At 40.5% G+C, this 18,849-nt stretch overlaps 1 protein-coding gene across 1 annotated transcript; it reads left to right on the forward strand.

Annotated features, from left to right (window-relative positions):
• The first annotated feature begins 2,529 nt into the window (after positions 1–2,529).
• LOC139728663 (uncharacterized) lies at positions 2,530–14,660 on the forward strand. The gene is made up of 6 exons (XM_071639598.1): positions 2,530–2,640; positions 7,433–7,556; positions 8,067–9,578; positions 10,407–12,131; positions 13,182–13,386; positions 14,633–14,660. The coding sequence occupies exons 2-6, from the start codon at positions 7,550–7,552 to the stop codon at positions 14,658–14,660; spliced, it is 3,477 nt and encodes a 1,158-aa protein (XP_071495699.1). The 5' UTR covers positions 2,530–2,640; positions 7,433–7,549.
• Positions 14,661–18,849: the final 4,189 nt, after the last annotated feature.

The raw sequence follows: 18,849 nt of genomic DNA on the forward strand, positions 1-18,849 counted from the left end.
ACGATGTACTGTCTGCTGAAATTATGTTATGATCGATATCATACTTCAAGATTTTAACTGTGATTTTGCATGTTTCTTTCCCTATCTTGATAATTATAGTGAGAGCTAGGACTGCCAAATAATCTATTTCCGGTTCTGGTTTGTTACTGAACACAACGCGCTGGTGCTTTCCAAAAATTGTATGTCCTGATGTATTTGATCATCTCCTTTTGAGTTTGGAAATCTAATTGAAACAATTTATACTCGCAATGTAGGCTTATACACCTGCAAATGATGACATACACTGTGTCTTGTATCGCATGTGGTGTTTGTTTCGTTTCGTTTCGTTTTGTGTTTTGCTTTTAACATTTACATTCAATGGTCCACTGCAATGTGACTTTGAAAACCGGTTTGAATACATTAAAGGGAACGCAGACCCAAAGAGCAATGTGGATTGAGTGAAAGCAACAACGTTAGTACAACACATCAGTGAAAGTTTGAGGAAAATCAGACAATCGATGCAAAAGTTATCAGTGAACTTTTAAAGTTTTGGTGTAGGAACCGCTGGATGAGGAGACTACTAGAGGTTATGACGTATGAGTGGACAACAAAATAAAGAAAATATGAAGAAAATTCCACAAAAGTTCATTGTTCATGAAAATTACAAATTCCATCAACTTGATACTGACATAATTATGTTGAGGGTAGCAATCATTCCCTTGCTTTCTGAAAGCGGTTAGTCAAGTGGTCTTTCATAATGCTAGAAAAGTGAATTTTTGTTGAATTTTCTTTATATTTTCTTTGTATTGTTGTCAACTCATACGTCATATCCTGTAGTAGTCTCCTCATCCAGCGGTTCCAACAACAAAACTTTGAAAATTCATAACTTTTGCATCGATTGTCCGATTTTCCTCAAACTTTCACTGATGTGTTCTTCTTATATTGCTGCTTTCACTTAATCCACATTGCTCTTTGGATTTGCGTTCCCTTTAAGACTGTACAAGAGGGGAAACCCTGTATCTCAATTGCATCTATCAGTGTAAAAAAAATAAACAAGAGAAAGAAAACAAAAGTAGGGGCCTTGATACAGCACAAATGTATTACGCCTACACCCACAGAAATGCAGGTGCCACTTTTCTCGATTGCCTTAATTCTACATTCAGCATCATTATACGAATATACTCACACGAGGATTAAGGAAACAACACTGCCAACATATGATAGTTAGAGCGATGATAATACAGTACACGTATGTAACCTCTTTGGTAATAATTCATCACAGACGCACAGAATCCTGGACGTAAAATGGCTTTAAGATCTCACCTGTTCCCTCTACTTGTACTTTTGATCCAATGTAAATGCAGCTCATTTTCTGATTCGATGAATTGAACGAGCCGCAATGTGTGCATTACCCAGTATCCATGGCGCCGTATATTACTGCTTGCACGCGCGCGCATGCAATCATTCATCTTCTGTTACGTCACAGTACCACCTGCTCTTATACGGTACTTCATCAAAGTTTGGATCGGAAGCGCCACCCCGGAGCCGCGGTGTAGCAGCGCCACGGACATATTAATGTTGTAACATTTCTCTTTCTATTTTCCTGGCGTTGAAACGTGAAATCGCTCTCCGGTACATCTATTACAAAGTGTCGTACAATCTGAACAATCTTCTAGGATATGTAGTAAGTATATATAGTATGTGTATGTGTATGTGTATGTGTGTGTGTGTGTGTGTGTGTGTGTTATTTTTTGTTTTTCTTTATTTTCTGTATGCGTTTGTGTGTGTGTGTGTGTGTGTGTGTGTGTTTGTTTGTTACATTACATCTGTGGAACATTTACGTTGTTGTTGATGTAGTGACATTTATGTGATTGTTTTGCTACACATATATGGGAATGTCCCCCCCTTTCCCCCTCCCCCCCCCAAAAAAAAGAAAAAAAAACAAGTTTCAAAATTAATGTATGTAAGTTTGATATAAGTGGAAGAGTTACAGACCCATGACAAATTAAATTTCTCTGTGACCACTTAACCAAATCAAATGGGGTTTTCCGCAAAATAAAGGTACAAGACGGTATACATTTTTATATCCTGAATTAAAAGAGCATTCAGACAGTTCATCATAATTGAAAGTTACCAAAGCGAAAATCTGATTATATATATATATTTTTTGGGGGGGGGGGGGGGTGGGGGGCATGCTGTATGATACTAACTACAATCAATGTAGTAGTAAAGAGGCTGCAAAGAAAACGAAAACATAATATATTCTCAGAACATTTATTTATTTCATATTTTTCCAAACCAAGCGTATTGTATTGTTTGATGAAACTTATTGTTTTATGAAAAATACATTTTTTTTTCTTGTCATACATAGCTAGCTCTTGGCTCAAAACTCGAAATTCTTCGAAAGCACTGCATGCCGAAAGCACGAAATTCTCGAGCACCACGGACGCACACCAAGGCTGCTGCGTACGTTACTAGTACAGGATGAGGTCAACATACTTCGTGACGTCAGTAGAACGTACGCGCGCCCCTGTGGCCTACGTCATTTCCGCCATCGCGTATGCTGCGTCCACGAGAATTTCTCTTCAGAACACCTCAAAATCGGTGGAATTTCGTGGATTGAGTGGCCTGTAAATGTCGTGTAATGACTGTAAAAGTGGGGTAAGTATTCAGTAGTTCAACAAGTTCCTATTTTACAGCCTGGTTGGCTCTCGAAGCACAAGGCGGATGGGATAATTGTACCTCAAAGAACGGTTGCACTTCTTGTGTACTGCCTTGTTACAGTGTTCAAACGCGAAGATTATCTATCGTCGAGTGGTGACTGCTGCACGCCAGAAAGGCTCACGGGTTGAACGCGCTGCAATGCTGGCATCATGCACGCAGCGCCCTGTGTGCGGAACCCGCATAGTATCAAGGAAACACAGAGCACTACTATCCTACCGCATTGATCACCACGTAGCATGCGCCGTGGCCGTTCTATAAAGTACTACTGCGCGAAGCTACTCCGTACATATTTCGTGCGCAGTTATTTCCCAATGTTCGTGTTGACTGCTGAAAATCTAATAAATTACGCAACTTGACAGTATGTTCACTCTATGTTTCATGATATTAATGGATGTTAGGTCATATAATTTTGCCAAATCCACTCTGGACATGTCAGCGAATAACGCACATATTTTTCTCTCAATATCACATTGCCGCAGTCGGTTCCCGTAAAGCTAAAATTGGGTTGCGCGTTATTACACGTTGTCGTTGGTTGTGTGTGTAGAAGTGCCTGGATTAGGCCTACCAGAATTACAGAATTACGTTTTCGTGCCGCGGCGTGTCTCAGCGAGAAAAATAAAAGAAAACAAACATTGGACCCTACTAAAACACTTTGCAGGTTGCTTTTGGGCCGAAGCATATGGGGCTGCAATTATCGAAATTCCAGACACGACATTCAACTTTCCGATTAAAATTATCCCACCCCATTCAGTAGGCAAATCCCGAATGCCTGTGCCGCACATCTACACAGACAGGGGGGTGTTTCACAAAGATTTAAGTTTGACTTAACTCATGCGTAAATCCCCAAACCCTGCGTAAATCCCTAAGTCCTGCGTAAATTTACGCAGGACTTTGAATCCTGTTTCACAAAGCTTAAGTCATGCGTAAGTCCCACCAAGTCCTGCGTAACTCTACGCATGGCCTGAAGCCATGCGTAAAGTCAGACTTAAATTCCAAAATGGGAATTTCAAAAGCATAATCAACTCCTAATATTCATTAATTTCTTCCACTTTATCTTATCCTGAGTGAGACGGCAGTATTTTTAACAAACTAGAGAATCACTAGTTTCGTAGAGGGTCTACTCCTACACTATTCACGGAACAATGGTCCAAATTAAAAATAGTCATAAAAATAGATCCCTACCTACAAATGTACTGATATAGTTTGAATTATTAAGTTAAACCAAAATTTTAGCTCATAAAGAGCTATGTATATAATCTACATGTATCTGGACTTCGGAAATTAATTATATTTCTACCAATCCTTTCTTGCCTTTGTTATCTTCTTAGCTGCTTACCCATGAATATTAATGCATGCCTATCCATTATAAATATCATGCATTCACAACAAATTAGAAAAACCTAACAAATTAGTTAGACCTATACTTGTTAGAAATATTATACCTCTTGTGTACAGGACGGGGCTGTGTGTATTTACACTAACTTGTTAGACCGATAAATTTGTCTCTTGTTCGGTAGCCTAATTGTATCTGTACAGTCTGTAATACGGTTGACTGCATTAGCGACTGCATAAATACAGTCTGTAATATGGTTGACTGCATTAGCGACTGCATAAATACAGTTAACAAGAGGCTACCCGACAAGAGGCAGATTTATTGGTCTACCTCTACACATGACTGCCAATGAAATTAGCCAAGTTTCCATTTCTACGGTACCCGTACCAGTTACAATCTAATGAATGCTTTTTTTTTTCCTGGAAGCAAAAAACAAAACAAAATAAGACATAACAACCCCCCCCCCCCCCAGCATTTTGTGTCAGTTAGAGGAACGGTTAGCCAATAGACAGTCACCTCTGCCTCGCATCAACAAAGGCTACAGTAACGTATACACAGAAAACGTTAGAGGTCTAGTAGTTTCTATGCCTAATCTTGATTGATGCAGTTCTCGAACACTATTCCAAAATCTGAAAACGCATAAATTCATCAATTACTTCCCAATTCAACTCAGGGCCCAGCAATTGGACTTTAAAATTCAACCAATTGATAGCCATTAGCCATGATTTATCATGGTTCTAACTAACCTTATACGTGCAGTCTAGGGCAATCATGCACTTTGTTTTCTTCAAAATCATGAAGATGTGGCACTGCGCCCCTATCTTGATTAATAACACAGTGCACAGACTCTACACTAACTGTTAGGCATAGCCCTGTTTAATTGATAGTCATACTAATATACTAGAACTGATAAGAGTTTATATGTAGACATAACTATACACAGCCCAGTTATTTGCACAGCGTATTAACAGCATCTGGTCGGGCTATTGTCTAATGACATGATATTAGTAATGAGCAGACTCTACAAATTTCAATACAAGTATAAATGGTACAACACACACAGAGTTCATAATATTCAGTCCCTTCCTAACCTTCAATGAATCATCTCTTGCTCAAATTCAAGGACCTATATTTAAATGATTAAACAGATTAAGCTACACTCACTTCTAGCTAGTTGGAAAAGAAAACTTCTCTTCGTGTGCAACAAGAGGCTAGCCAGAATCCTCTTCTACCAAGGTCCACAGTTACCAATAATTGTGCAATGTGAATGGTTGTACAGAATGCAGAAATCATATCAGTGCCAGCTAGCTGCTGCGAGCTGCGCGAGCAACCCCATTCATCCTAACTTTCACACAGTCCAATATAAACATGTGGGACTGGATTAAAGAGGCCTCATGCACAAAACATCTCTTATATCAAAATAATCATCAAACGAGCGGCTATTCATGTACAAAAGAGAAATAATATGAGTCAGTAAATGAGCACTGTGAATAACGAATGATACAGTAATGTCATATGAATCGTAGTTGCAGAAAATCAAAGCAATTTCCCTTCCAGAAATTACTCAAAAATCATCAGCAGACAACATTCGGCTAATTTGCATATTTTTGGCTCGTACATTACTATTGAAATCGAGTAAGTCAGTCTTAGCCTAAGATTGACTTTGTGAAACAGACTTAAAAAGTCGCACTTAGACTAAGATTGACTAGCGCTAAGTCTGACTTACTAAGTGCGACCTTTGTGAAACAGGCCCCTGCTTGGATAAATGTGCAATGGTTCCCATGTGCAATGAGTAGCAACACGCCTGTGTGGTGAGGCGTGAATATATAAGTGCTCTGCACCGCTCAGTGTAGAGCACTGTAGGTATAAACAAGTGATAATTGCACATGAAAATAAAGAATGTGGGTATTTTAATACAGTCTGGTTCTTATTATGAGCCTTCAGCATTATACATGTAAGTGATCCTTGGCAGACATCTACTTAGTAGTAATTGCTTTAATATAATGTGAAGCCTCATCTGGAATAATCAAATTTTAGGAGCTAACCAATAATTAACATCCTTCAGTAATTTATTTATTTCTGTTTTATTTCAACAGGATAGCCGTTTCAGTTTAAAAAAAACTGCTCTACCAAGGGGTCTTGCACAATAAAAAGATACAAAAACATATTCAAATGCACAAAGTTAGAATAAAAAACAAACGTAAACATGTCAACCAGATAGCAAGAAAAAAAAAAAGAGGATAGAAGAAGAAAAAGAAGAATTAAGGAATTTATGAATGATTATAGGATCTATAGTCAATAGATTCTACGTGATTATTGACACGAATTTTATTTTGCTTTCAATACACAGAGATATCACCAGCAGCCGCAGAGCAGTGGATTTGATGTTCAAACTCAGATTTTTTTTTTGTTCTTAAAAAAAAAAAAAATGTCATACCGGTACTTAATTAATAGCACCATACCATCAAGATCTATATATGACACATGTACCGTACAGTTTGTATATATGTCTTGCAATAAAAGTGGATAAAAACACTGCACAGAGGCATATTAACTATTTAATGATAAACCATTTTTATAGCACTCAAAGGTGCTTTGATGTAATTTTCAGATAGACTCTTAGCAAGACTCAACTGATGACCAGTTATAGTCTGATCATCATGTATGGTATACAAGCCAGTAAAAAGAAAAGTTGTTGTAAATTAGTGTTTGCAATTTACATTTTTGCACAGAGCTATAATAAAAACACCAAGATTTAATTCATCGTTTTTTTAGTTGCATTAAAAATTCTGGGAAAAAAACATAAAAACGGGTACGGTATTGGGGTCCATATATGAAAGAAATTTTAATGCATTTCTCGTATTTGGCTTCCTGTGGTAATGTTTAATTTGTTGTTGTAGGGTAACGTTATACATGCAATCAATTCATTTAGCTATCTGTGTGTCTATCTGCTGACACTGACTCTGCTCATCATTTACAAAATGTTGCTCTTTTGAGTGCCTCGATCTCTTACGTAATTCAACCCAGACGTTGTCATATTGTTTATTTCATGGGGAAATTTCCAAGTGATCATCACATGCCCAAGCAGACAAGTGAATAATATGCAGATTTCCAAGATGTTTGATGCACCTACCCCAGGCCACAAACAATTTTGTTCCTACTTTTATAATACAAAATCCATTTTTGAGATTTCAGCAGGCATTATTTTGACCCGGATATTCATCTCATTGAAACAGACACTAAGCAAATTTGTAAAGCTGTTCAAAACGTACATTATTGTGCCTTTTTTAATGTATAAGATTGATTTTTGTAAATAAAGCTCATAGAGACTCTTAAATTGTTGTTATTGTTATCATTATTAAGTACTTTCGGCTTCACATCTGCTCTCTTTTCCAGCAGGAATGCAGAGAAACTACTGGTCAAGTGGCTGGGTGGAAACAGAAGCTGTCAACCTTACAGAATGAAAAGACACTCTGGGTTTCAATCACTGTAATGAAGTGAACTACATAGAAAATGGAAGGTGAGTTTCTCCAATATGCTTTTGTCATATGTCCTGATCATAGATTCACATGTCCCTACAGTACATGCATTTAATAGAATAAAGCGTTGAGTTTTCAGTATCATTGTAAAATGTTTTCTTGTTCATTGCATAAAATGGAAGTTGGAAATGACATTATGTACCATTTTAATGGAAGCAGAAAAGTGGGACTGGAACAAGAAAATGTGATTTTCACCAACCCTAGCAATAACAGCTGTACAGTAAGAAAAGCAAAAAATGCAGGCATGTGTTCATATGCCATATAAAGAGTGTATTCAGTTGGTAAAGCTGTTATCATTTATCATCAACTTTTTATTGCAATTTTCTTTGCCTTTTTTGTAGGGCATTCCTACTATTGACAATTCTGGATTGGGCTTATCTCATTGTAATTTCCTGCATTTTGAAGTTTAACCAGCAATGTTTCCTCTGTACAAATTAAGATGGTGATAGAAACAATCAGATTGAAACATGTCTTGTGTTTGATTAACCCAGGGTCTGAGGATACAGAAAACCATGAGAGAGACTTGAATTCATCAGAGGCAGGTGCTGAGGTGGCCATGGTCATTGATACGTCATGGATCAAGGAGGAGCTGCGGGATTCTGAGGATGATGGCTCAGAAGAGGATGGGTTTGTTCCAGCCCAGGCATCACCATCGTCTTACAATGACAGTCGATATAGTCTGAGCCCCGAAGAAGAGGAAGAAGAGGGAGAGTTACTGCTTGTGAGGTCCAAGCGTAAGCGAGAAGTCAATGAAGATGACCCAGATTATGTTGAGCCGCCCCCTAAAATCATCACTGTTCGTCTGAAGCAGGAACCTCAAGACGAGTTTGTGGATACGGCACAAGCCATTGATCCACAGCAGCTACTGAGAGAACATGTAAAAAGGGAGATTAGGAACAAAATTAAGAGGGACCTACAGGCACAATATTCCACAGACGAGGAGGAGGGAGATGAAAATGTGGGAGGGGAGGGGGTGAATAGCTCTCGAGCAATGGCCTATCAAAGGAAGAATATGCAGAAGTGCTCCCAATGCATGAAGATATTTCACCAAACGGCAAAATCCCTACCCCAAGCCTTGCAAGGTCTGTGCTCTATGTGCAGGCCCTCAGTAAGCTTCACATGCAAGTATTGCAAGGACACTTTCAATCACCACAAGGCCTACTCGAAGCATGTCCGGAAGTGTCTGGATAGCGTCCGCTGCCGGCACTGCCGCGTGATCTTCCCCTCGGCCAAGAAGCTCATTCAGCACGCCTGCCAGGAGCAGCTGGCCGAGAGGCTCCTGAAGTATGTGTGCCCGATGTGCTGCCAGGTCTTCGACAAGAACAAGACGCGCAACATGCACAAGACCCTCCACGTCACGGAGGAGCCGAAAATATGCCACCATTGCAACATCAATTTCCCAGATGTAGCGTCGTACCAGGCACACAGGGAAGGCATTGGGGACAGTTTGCACTTTGTGTGTTTGATTTGTGAAACATTCTTTATGTCCAAGGCCCTCTACGAACAGGACAAGAAGAGGCATCATCTGCAGCTTGGGGAGAGACACAAGATCAAGCCAGCCCCAGACTTTGTCTATGTCTGCACAACGTGCAAGTTCTGGTTCAAGACACTGTTCAGATTCAATCGGCACAAGTGCAAGGAGGATTATAGAGAAAGTATAGAAGGCAGGAAGAAGAAGATTGAAGATCCCGTGCACCTCCAGGAACTGCGAAGTATGAGGAATGAGCGGGGAAGCAACGTCCCAGCCGTGACCGAGAATGTCCTGAACACATCTTTCACCTGCCAGCTGTGCTCAAAATCATTCTGGAACGCGTCCGCCCTGGGCTACCACAAGTGCCTCGTGAACAAGCATGCCTATGAAGATTGGAGTGACTCGGAAGAGGAACAGGAGGAGAAGGAGGAGGAGGAGGAGGAGAATGAGGGGGAGCGGACAGGAGCAGGGTCTTCGCAGGATAAACCTGACGCCACTGAAGGAGGAAGAGTGGAAGATGCAGGCCACACTGGTGAGATCTGGCAATTGTGTCTTTGTCAGTGGACAAAACATAGGATCAGGTTTTGCAAATACAATGCACTCCTGTTATAAAAGGCTAGGTTGTAGCAAAATTCCTGTCTTGACAAAGTAAAAATTTAGGTCCCAATATGATTATCCATTAGTATGCTTCCTTAGTTTGATAGTAACACAATTTCAATATAAAGAAAGAAAACTCTTTGCCCCAAGGATTTCATTATGACAAGAGTCAACTGTATTGAAATTTGAGATGTTCCTAAGATAAATTTTGTTATTTGCTGAAAGTCTTTCAGAAGTAACGTACATGATCAATCATGGTTTCTGAGTCAACCAAGCTGCTTGTTCAGCCGTGCAGCAACTGACAAGTGAACTAGTAACATGTGGACTATTATACTTTGTTCTCTTTACAAATACTGTTTTATTCTGTTTGATGAGTTATGTTTATGTTATTTGTTATGATTGTTATCTTGAATGTATTTGTTTACAGGGCCCTCTGGAAAACAGTTCTCGATTACTAACCAGGCCACCCTGTATGAATAAAATTAAATAAAAAGATTTAAAAAGTAAGAAGTGTTTAAAAAGATGTCGTCATACCAGTGGCATAGCTAGACATGTTAATGGACCAAGGAAATGATTGGATGAAATGGCATGTCACATGGTGTCTAATGGTAGAACAAAATCAGGATGAAATGATTATCGTGATTTCTGCTAAATCGAGCATAGTTAAAGAAGCGTTAGAATTGGGTAGTGCAGGATATAATTTTCATTTTTTTTTTACAGCTTTTGTGACATCAACTTTCCATTTTGATCCAACCATGTGCAGGAAGCAGAGCAAATGATGAGTCCAACATTCTCATCAAGCTGGTCACTAATCAGGTGCTCAGCTACTATGAAGTCCGCAAGAGACCTGAGCCGGGCAGAGGGACTGCGCCGCCAGCTCCACCCGTCACATCTTCGCTCGAGACATTCCGCAAAGAGCTGTGCGGCATGTGTGCCCGTGTTGTCCAGCATGACTTTCCGAAGGAAGTCTGCGAGAAATCCAGGTCCTACTTGTGCTCAGTTTGCCTGCAGAAGGTTGGGCAGTTCCCGTCTTGCCGTTTCAAGTGCTCCAAGTGCCCCCAGGTGTTCCCAAGTCTGGAGAGGCTAACTCTTCATCTGCCCTGGCACAAGAAAAAGAAAGGCCTCCAGAGGAGAACCTTCCCATTTTCCAGTTTTACAAATTCCATCAGTCCCCCAACATCTGTTAGCCCTCCAGTGTCCAGCATCCAGTCAGTCAGCTCAGGAGTAGACAAGGAAGAAATTTGCACTCGGCCAGTTTCCAGTGCCAAAAAGCAGCTTGTTACCAACTCGTCCGACCCACTATTAACATCACTTTTGGATAAGCCCTCAGCCCTTGTGCTAAGCACCAAGGGTGTTGTCACCCAGAGAGACAGCGTAACAGACCTTCCCACACCGACAGTGGCTACAAAAGGGAAACCACAAGAAGTGAAGGTCCAACAGCCTGAGTTCTGTCAGGTGATTAACCAGCAGATGCAGCCATGCAGCAGTGCCTCCATTGTCAATCCACTACCTGGAGCCTTGCCCCGCCACCTTGCTGTGGCCCCTGGCCAGCAGAACTTGCCACCAGTGGTGAATGCTAACCAGGCCATGAATCCTGTCGTCATGCTCCGAAGGGTTGCCCCGCAGCCGGTCATCAGCAGTGTTCCAGCTGGACAGAACTCCACCGCCTATCTTATTCCAGTGGGCAATCAGCAAAGCCATGCCAGTCCCATCCAATTTTCTGTGGCAAGGAACCCCTCTTTGAAAAGTGGCATGCTGGTACAAGTGGTTCCCAAGCCCCAGAACTTGCAAACACTACCTGTGCAGGGCCTCGCACCGGCATCAAACACTCTGAATGCAGGACTCCAAAACCAGCAATTCAGTAATGTTCAGAAGAATGTATTACCACAACGAAGGGTGAACATACCAATGAGGCCCACTCAGCAGGCTTTGACAGAATCTTCCAATGCAAATGCAGCCCTAAAGGAGCAGCATGTTTCCAGTGGTAAGTGTTCAGCTGGAACAACAAATCCATCCAACATGAAAATATGCAGCATCACCCAAACAGGCAGCTCCACAGCTGAGGTTACCTTGACAGCTGAAACCATTGCAGAGAATAGGTCTGTGCCTTTTGGAGAGGGATCGACACCAGAGGTTCAAACCACCGTGCAGAGTTTGGGCGCTGTGTCTGGAGACGGAAAGCCACATCCCGGCGGCTTGTTCCTCTGCTATGGGTGCAACAGGCTCTTCAAGGACATCACAGCTTTGAGGAGCCATGGCTGCAAGATCCAATCCTTCCGCAGCGACAGGCGCACCGCCGTGTTCCTGCCCCAGGAACAGATCCACACCCAAAAGTGCCCGATGGAGTCGTATGTGTGCCACATGTGCCAGAAATCTTGCACCTCAGCTGAGGAGCTGAACCAACATGAATGCATCGAGTCCAATGACATCAGGATAAAGTTGGAGGATGACAATGCCAACAGTGTCAGAGCTTCTTCCGACCTCCATGGTAAGTCATCTAGATCTTTGGCTGGTACATTCCCAAGTACATTCCCAAGCACAGAAATGTCAATTTTGTCAATGTTGAAGCACAAACCCAATGAGTGAAGTAGTGCCAGCAGATGTGAATAACAAATGTCACCATTCTGTGCTGTTCTGTAAATTGTTTAATTAAATCATAATTTGCCTGAATAGCAAGACATGCATAGCCAAATCTGAAATTTGATTAAGGCCAAGGAAAACAAGGTAAACAAATTATGCTAACTCTTAACACTGTGTAAATAATCATCTTAAGACTACCTGGGAGTTAGCATCACTTCAATCACTTTGAGATCAATGACCCTAGTCTCTGACCAAAGTTCAATTGTTGCCAATAAGCAGTCACTTTGTTTTTGCCTCCATAACTTAACTGGTACTGCTTCTCAAACTCAGAGTTACCTTAACAATGCTGCATGCTTGCTTCCTGATCAGGTATGTATTTTCATTCTCTTTCATCTATAAGAAAATACACTGGTACATAGGAAGCCTAAAAACCCTGTCGAGGATTTTTGGATGTAATACTCCAAAAGATCCATCATACTCCATTGTTTGTTTCGATGAACTTTTTTTTAAGTGCAGTTTGGTTGTTTGTTATGCCATAATGCATATCATTATAGCATGCGTATGTGCTATGCCGTTATTGGAAGTCACTGTAGCCAAAGTGTCAAGCCATTATTTTCATTAATGGCAAGGCTCTGGTCACTATTATTAGTCATTCATCTTTTAAATCACAATTGTAACAAGTATGCACATGTTCTTCGCCCTTTTGGTTTGAAACTTAGGATAAGGAGTGTGGCCAAATCATTGTAATCTACCCCTCCCCCTATCCCCACAAAAGAAAACCAACATACAGAGAAAAGGAGAATGAAAAAAAAAATCTTTGCAGTTTTTACAATGAGTGAATGAGATGAGAAAATAAAACCTTTGCGAGAATTAGAGCTGATGGTAAGGTCTGCTTCCTATTCAAAGAGACTCCATTGACCTGATTGATACATTTTACACTCCTGCCTTTGAATATCAGGACCCCCTAGTGCCAGTATGCCAGACCTGAGCGATGAGGAGAGTTTCACCACAGGAGCCGCTGAAACAGAGGACGGGGCAGAGGGGGAGGAAAGTCAGAGAGGGCCAGGGACGAGATTCCACGGGACGGGGCCGCAGGAGGGCGCCCTCGCACTCCACAGCCACAAGAAGATGCATCAGCTACGTGGCCAGCGAAAGTCACAGATGTGAGATATAGAGAGGGGGGGGGGGGGACTGCTTTGGATAATGACATCACACCCTGTTTCTCCCTCTTTCTTTTGCTCCCATTCGCTCTCTCTCGCTTTCTCTTTGCTTGTCTGTCTATCTGTGTATCTTCTTATTTTATTTTATGTTCTGCAAAAGTAGAAGTTTTTTGCACATTATGCGCAACAAAAAACTAATGCAATGCAATGATCAGTGGTAAGTATCACATTCTTGTCAGGAAATGAAGAAATTAGGCAATGAAAATGGTTTTTGTCCCAAAAGGTGCTAAATCCATTTCTGTTTTGTTCAAAAGGTGCTAGAATAAGATCCAGCAGGATCCATTCAAAAAGCTGTGTGCATGATTGACCACACTTTGACCCCATAGTAAGGCCAGGCTGTTCAACTTCCCTGCTTGTGTACATGTAGCTTTTCAGGTGACCCACATAATCTTTGATTGTTAGCAGTGAAATATTTCATTTCATTGCGTAGAATTTCTTTGGAGAGATGGAGAAAATAGGAGAAGAATGTGTTAAGTTACAAAGTCCAGACGAATTTACAGAGTATTCATTTTTGGTCAGTTTTCTTCTGTTTGCGTTTTTTACATATTCAAAAAGCTGCATCACTTCGATGATCCCTCGCATTTATCCCCAAGTTGAATTATCCTTCGGGTTTATGCTAGGTTTAAGTGTGTGCATGTGTATTACACACAAACTCACTGCAATAGCTTCTGACCCTCCGAGCATTGAGAATTTAGGGTTTCTGGGATGAACACTGAACTAGGGCTTTCTATAGCTCAGTCAGTAGAGCATCGGGCTGGCATCTGGAGGTCTCGGGTCCAAATCCCCATGGAATCCCATTTTCTTTGCTCATTTTTCCATTAGTAAATTTACAAAGTCACCGAAAATAGTCACTAAAACCACTTTTACTTGTACATCACCATTCTAAAATTCCTGTTCCTAACGATGCTACACATGTACATCCACAAAGTCTAAAAAATGTCAATTATCTAAGTGTTTACATTTACATTTTTCCGAGGCACATTTTCTTGTCCCTTTATGGAGTACTATCATGGGACATAAAGACATTGCCTGAAAACACTTGGAAGCATGTGAAATAAAAATCAAGGTTTTTCACTCAACCACCAAAAGTGGATTGAGCACCTTTTGAAAAGGAACTCTATATATTTCTTCTGCCACTCTTTCTGTCTCTGTCTGTATATGTTTTTGTCTCTTTGCCTCTCATTCTCAGCCTACTGTCAAGCCAGTATTCCTCGTAAGCTCATGCCTTGGTATTTTGCTCTCTGCCCATCATCACCAATCCACCTTTTCAAACTGCTTTTCCTTCGTCATTTTGTGACACACGAGGGTTGAGTTTGTTTTCTGGCGGGACAAGTTTGGACGGCTGGTCTTTGGTGTAGAGTTTCTTGATTTGTTTTTTGTTTTTCATTTTCCATCTGAGAAGATGGCTGGATAGCCCATATTCAGCTATGCTAAGCTGGTCTTCCATTGGGTCCAGTTGGATGTGAGGTGGGACCACTTCACCGGGTTAATCACACTGCTCTTTGCGCTGAATGAATGAAGTGGGATCTTTTACATGCATGAGTTGTGACTCTCTCACACACGGGACCTGCATTTTATGTCCTATTCGAGGTGTTTTGCCTCTTGCTAGAGGGGACGGTATGATTATACACAACATTGCTCAGTCCAGACTCAGGTTCGAACCAGATCATTTGGGGCGGAGGCAGACACACTGCCAACTGAGCCAACTCACCGCCCTCAATTGAGTACGTGATTTCTGCGAACTAACTTGTGTATTAGCTTTTGGTACACTAAAGGAAAAAAAGAAAAGAAAATACGTACATGGGCGGCATTCTAAATTTTATTTATGTGTGTGTGTGTGTGTGTGTGTGTGTGTTTGTGCATACCAGTATGTCCATTTGTGTCTATTTGTGCATGTCAGAATTCGTAACTCGGTGATTGGTCAATCAGTTTGCCACGGTGTACAGTGTACCAAATCACAATAAACGTTTTATTCGCCTTCACAGGAAAAAGTCCTCTGCACCGTCAAAACGCTGAGGTAGTCTGTAGTTCTGGAGTTGGTGGAATTGCTGCATCAGAGGATGAGAATGCTTGCTATTACCAACGGAACTCACATCACTCCTTAAGGTAATCCTCAAGCCACCATACCACCTGTTTCTGGTTCCAGTGAAGTCTGCATGGATGCCGTTCAAATTGTCCGCTGTATTGATGTCTGAAGGTGTACTTTGGCCTCATCCCAGTTGGAGGGCACTGCAGCCTAAGTAAATCATGGTTCAGTATATAATCACTGGATGCACAGGACAGACTGGATCGGTCAGAGAAGTGAAACGAGAGCATCCAACTCTCACTGATCCCGAAATAGGCCTGTGCATCATTTATGTTATAAAATGGGTCTGTAAATTCATGAAATAGAACCATTTTCCCCACCATGCATCCGGTACTCTTCAGACGACACTATACAAAATTTGAGCCATGTGTTCAGATTTTACCGGGCGCATAGCCATGCATTCAGATTTTACCGGACGCATGACTCGGTGTGGATCAGTAAAAATCAATGCATGGCAACTGACCAATCAGATTGCAGGGATTCTAAAGCCCATTTTATAATCAAACTTGTCTATAGTGACCACCCAAGGGAAATGAAAATTTTGGCCATTGTAGAGAGGTGGCCGCTATAGACGGGTTCATTACCATGCTTTTTCTCTTTAAGGGAATTGCTTTTAGTGGCCGTTGATGGCACTATAGATGGCCACTATAGACAGGTGGTCGCTAAGACAGGTTTGACCGTATCATATGTTTTTCCAAGTTCAAGAAGTGAGGCAGCGAATTATCTAAATCACTGGTGGGGATGGTACCTTGACTGAAATGCTAGTGGCCAAATTTATCTAGTCTCTGTTGTAATTTCCTACATGTTTTCCTAAGGAAAGATAAGGTGCCAGTGGAAAGATTATTTGACTGCACAACAGTTTCTTAGTATATTGCAATAATGAAAACAAAGAAGACAGCATATCCGCCTGTAACAATATATTTGAAAAGATCACATTCTCAATGTAGAATACAGGTGGCCCTGATAACACTTTTGTTGATACAAGATACACATGTACCATACGCCAGACACTTCATGTATGTTTTGCTTGTGTTAAGCATCTCACAGCTGGTATAGTATAATATACTATTACATATTATTTAAGAACACAATCATCACATTTGTATAGATGTAGTGCAATCGGCTATTACTGTAGAATGCCACATGTTTTGCAATTCAGGAATGCTGAGCAAAATTGCGAGAGGTTAAGTCCTCTCCAAAAAGCGGTCACTTGTCTGTTTGTATTGCTTTGGTCGCCCGCTTCAGCCCTGACAAGCTCCCTCTCCATTGTAAATTTCCCCCTATTAAACAGATATAGTTGCTTTTGATTTTTTTTAATCTTTAAAAAAAAAAAAAAAAAATCAGATAAAAGCACGATTGAGCACAAAGGTGTGCAAGTTGTGCAGCGTTTATTAGTGGGGATCAGTCACAATAGCTGGTCTGTTTACATTAGCTGCCGATGACCTTCGGGGATTAACTTCCGGGTTGGCCATGATAAGGCAGCTTCTCGAAACCTGTAGCATTTATATTGCAGCCAAGGCTCCTCGAGGCTGCTATCGTGATGGTTACTGTATAATGTGGCAGACCACCACTGTGGTCTAGCGCCCCCCTGTTGTTTGCATGTAGATGATTACATGTACAATGATTATGGCAGAATAAATGGCAAACAATGAACTGCCAAGTTTGCCAGATCATTTCACGTCATTGAATCGTCTAAATCAATAATTCGTGGGTCAGTTGGCCAACAAAGTGACCACACAAATTCTACAGTTACAAGAAACAAGACATGAATGTTGGTGAGATAGAAGAATCAATAAGAAGTTTTGTTGTTGTTGTCGTTTTTTGTTTTTTTAATTGGTCTGCTAGATAAGAAAATATTGACCTAATTTCTTTCATATCAAGAAATTACTGTAATTTTTGTAATGTGAAATGATGGGTGAATCAAAGAGATAAGTTAGAACGAGGAACATGTAATGCAAGTTACATGCATATGTGTATGGCTGCATGTACACTAAATTTATTTTTTCCTATCTTTGTTGCTGGCTTGTTTTTTTCTTTGTCTCCCTAAACCAGTTTGATAGATATGTAGATAGATGGAAAGATATTGGTTTGTTCTGATCAAACAGAAATGGCACATAGCAGCCCAAAGGCTTAATTGCCTGACATTGTGATTGGTGTACAGGTAGATACAAAACAGTACAATAATTCTGCACATTGAATGTAGAGCGAACACATTTGGACCTTACTACCCTACTAGGGTTTGCAAAATTTGTAATTAAATTACAAATTTTGATTGTATTTGGTCACCACTCTCCCCGTAGTGCACAATGATAGCTTAATTCAGTCTCGCCTGCCCATCTCGGTTTCAAATAACCAGTAACTTCAGCAATTGCTGCAAATTTGTCACCCCTTCCAAAAATGTGATGTTCTCTGATACTTGTAGATTAAGGAAGAGTGGTTGAAAAGTAAAGATTGTAATATAATTTAGGCTGCATGCAGTGCAAATCACACAAAGTTTTAACAGTCAGAATTTACTTGTGATTGCTAGGCAAATAAACGATGTAATGAAACTCTCGATTAACATTATGAGAATCTTTTTGTTATCATTTGCTTTTTAAAGTTAAAGAGTACATTCCAGAAAGCTAATACATACATCGTTTTTTTCTGCTTTTGATTGTGTGTTTTTCAAATTTGTTTTCTATGAAGTGACAATCTGACACTATTGAAGTAGTATTTATTTTGTCATTACACATTTCTGTCATGAGAGAGTGGCAAAACCAATGTGATATACAATTTTAGAAGTTATATAGTGAGAGTGATATGACCACTGTATGCTCAATGTTGAGCCTGATGTAGTGTAGTGTATTTTCTTAATCCGATGAGGAGGAGTCCCAGGTACACTGGAGTAAGTGTCTATGGGAAATGTGTGTTATAGCAAAATCAGTCCGTCCTCTATGGGTTAAAGGTCATTTGTATACATAATGTATATCGCAGAAGGCATTAGTGACAATCATCCACCAAATAGTACTTTGGACTGTTCAAAAGTTATGGAAAGTGTATGTATTTTTACTAACGCCTGACCTGGTAATGGGTATCATTTCATTTATGAAAGTGATGACAGGATCTAGTTCAGATTCTGTGGTACATGTAGTCATTTTTGCAAGATTCCAGACCAGCATGAGCTGCAAGCTAATTAAGCTGCACACAGAAACAAATTGCGATGCATTTGTAATACATTGTACACAGGCATATGAATTGACATGATTCTCATTACCTCTTTGGTTTTAAAGATCTGATTTTTGTTTCTCAAGAGCCAGTAGGTATTTTACATTCAATTGTAA

Source organism: Diadema antillarum, unplaced genomic scaffold (assembly GCF_040938485.1).
Source record: "Diadema antillarum isolate AM-2024a unplaced genomic scaffold, OU_Dant_1.0 seq00000189_RagTag, whole genome shotgun sequence".
Classification (NCBI taxonomy): Eukaryota; Metazoa; Echinodermata; class Echinoidea; order Diadematoida; family Diadematidae; genus Diadema; species Diadema antillarum.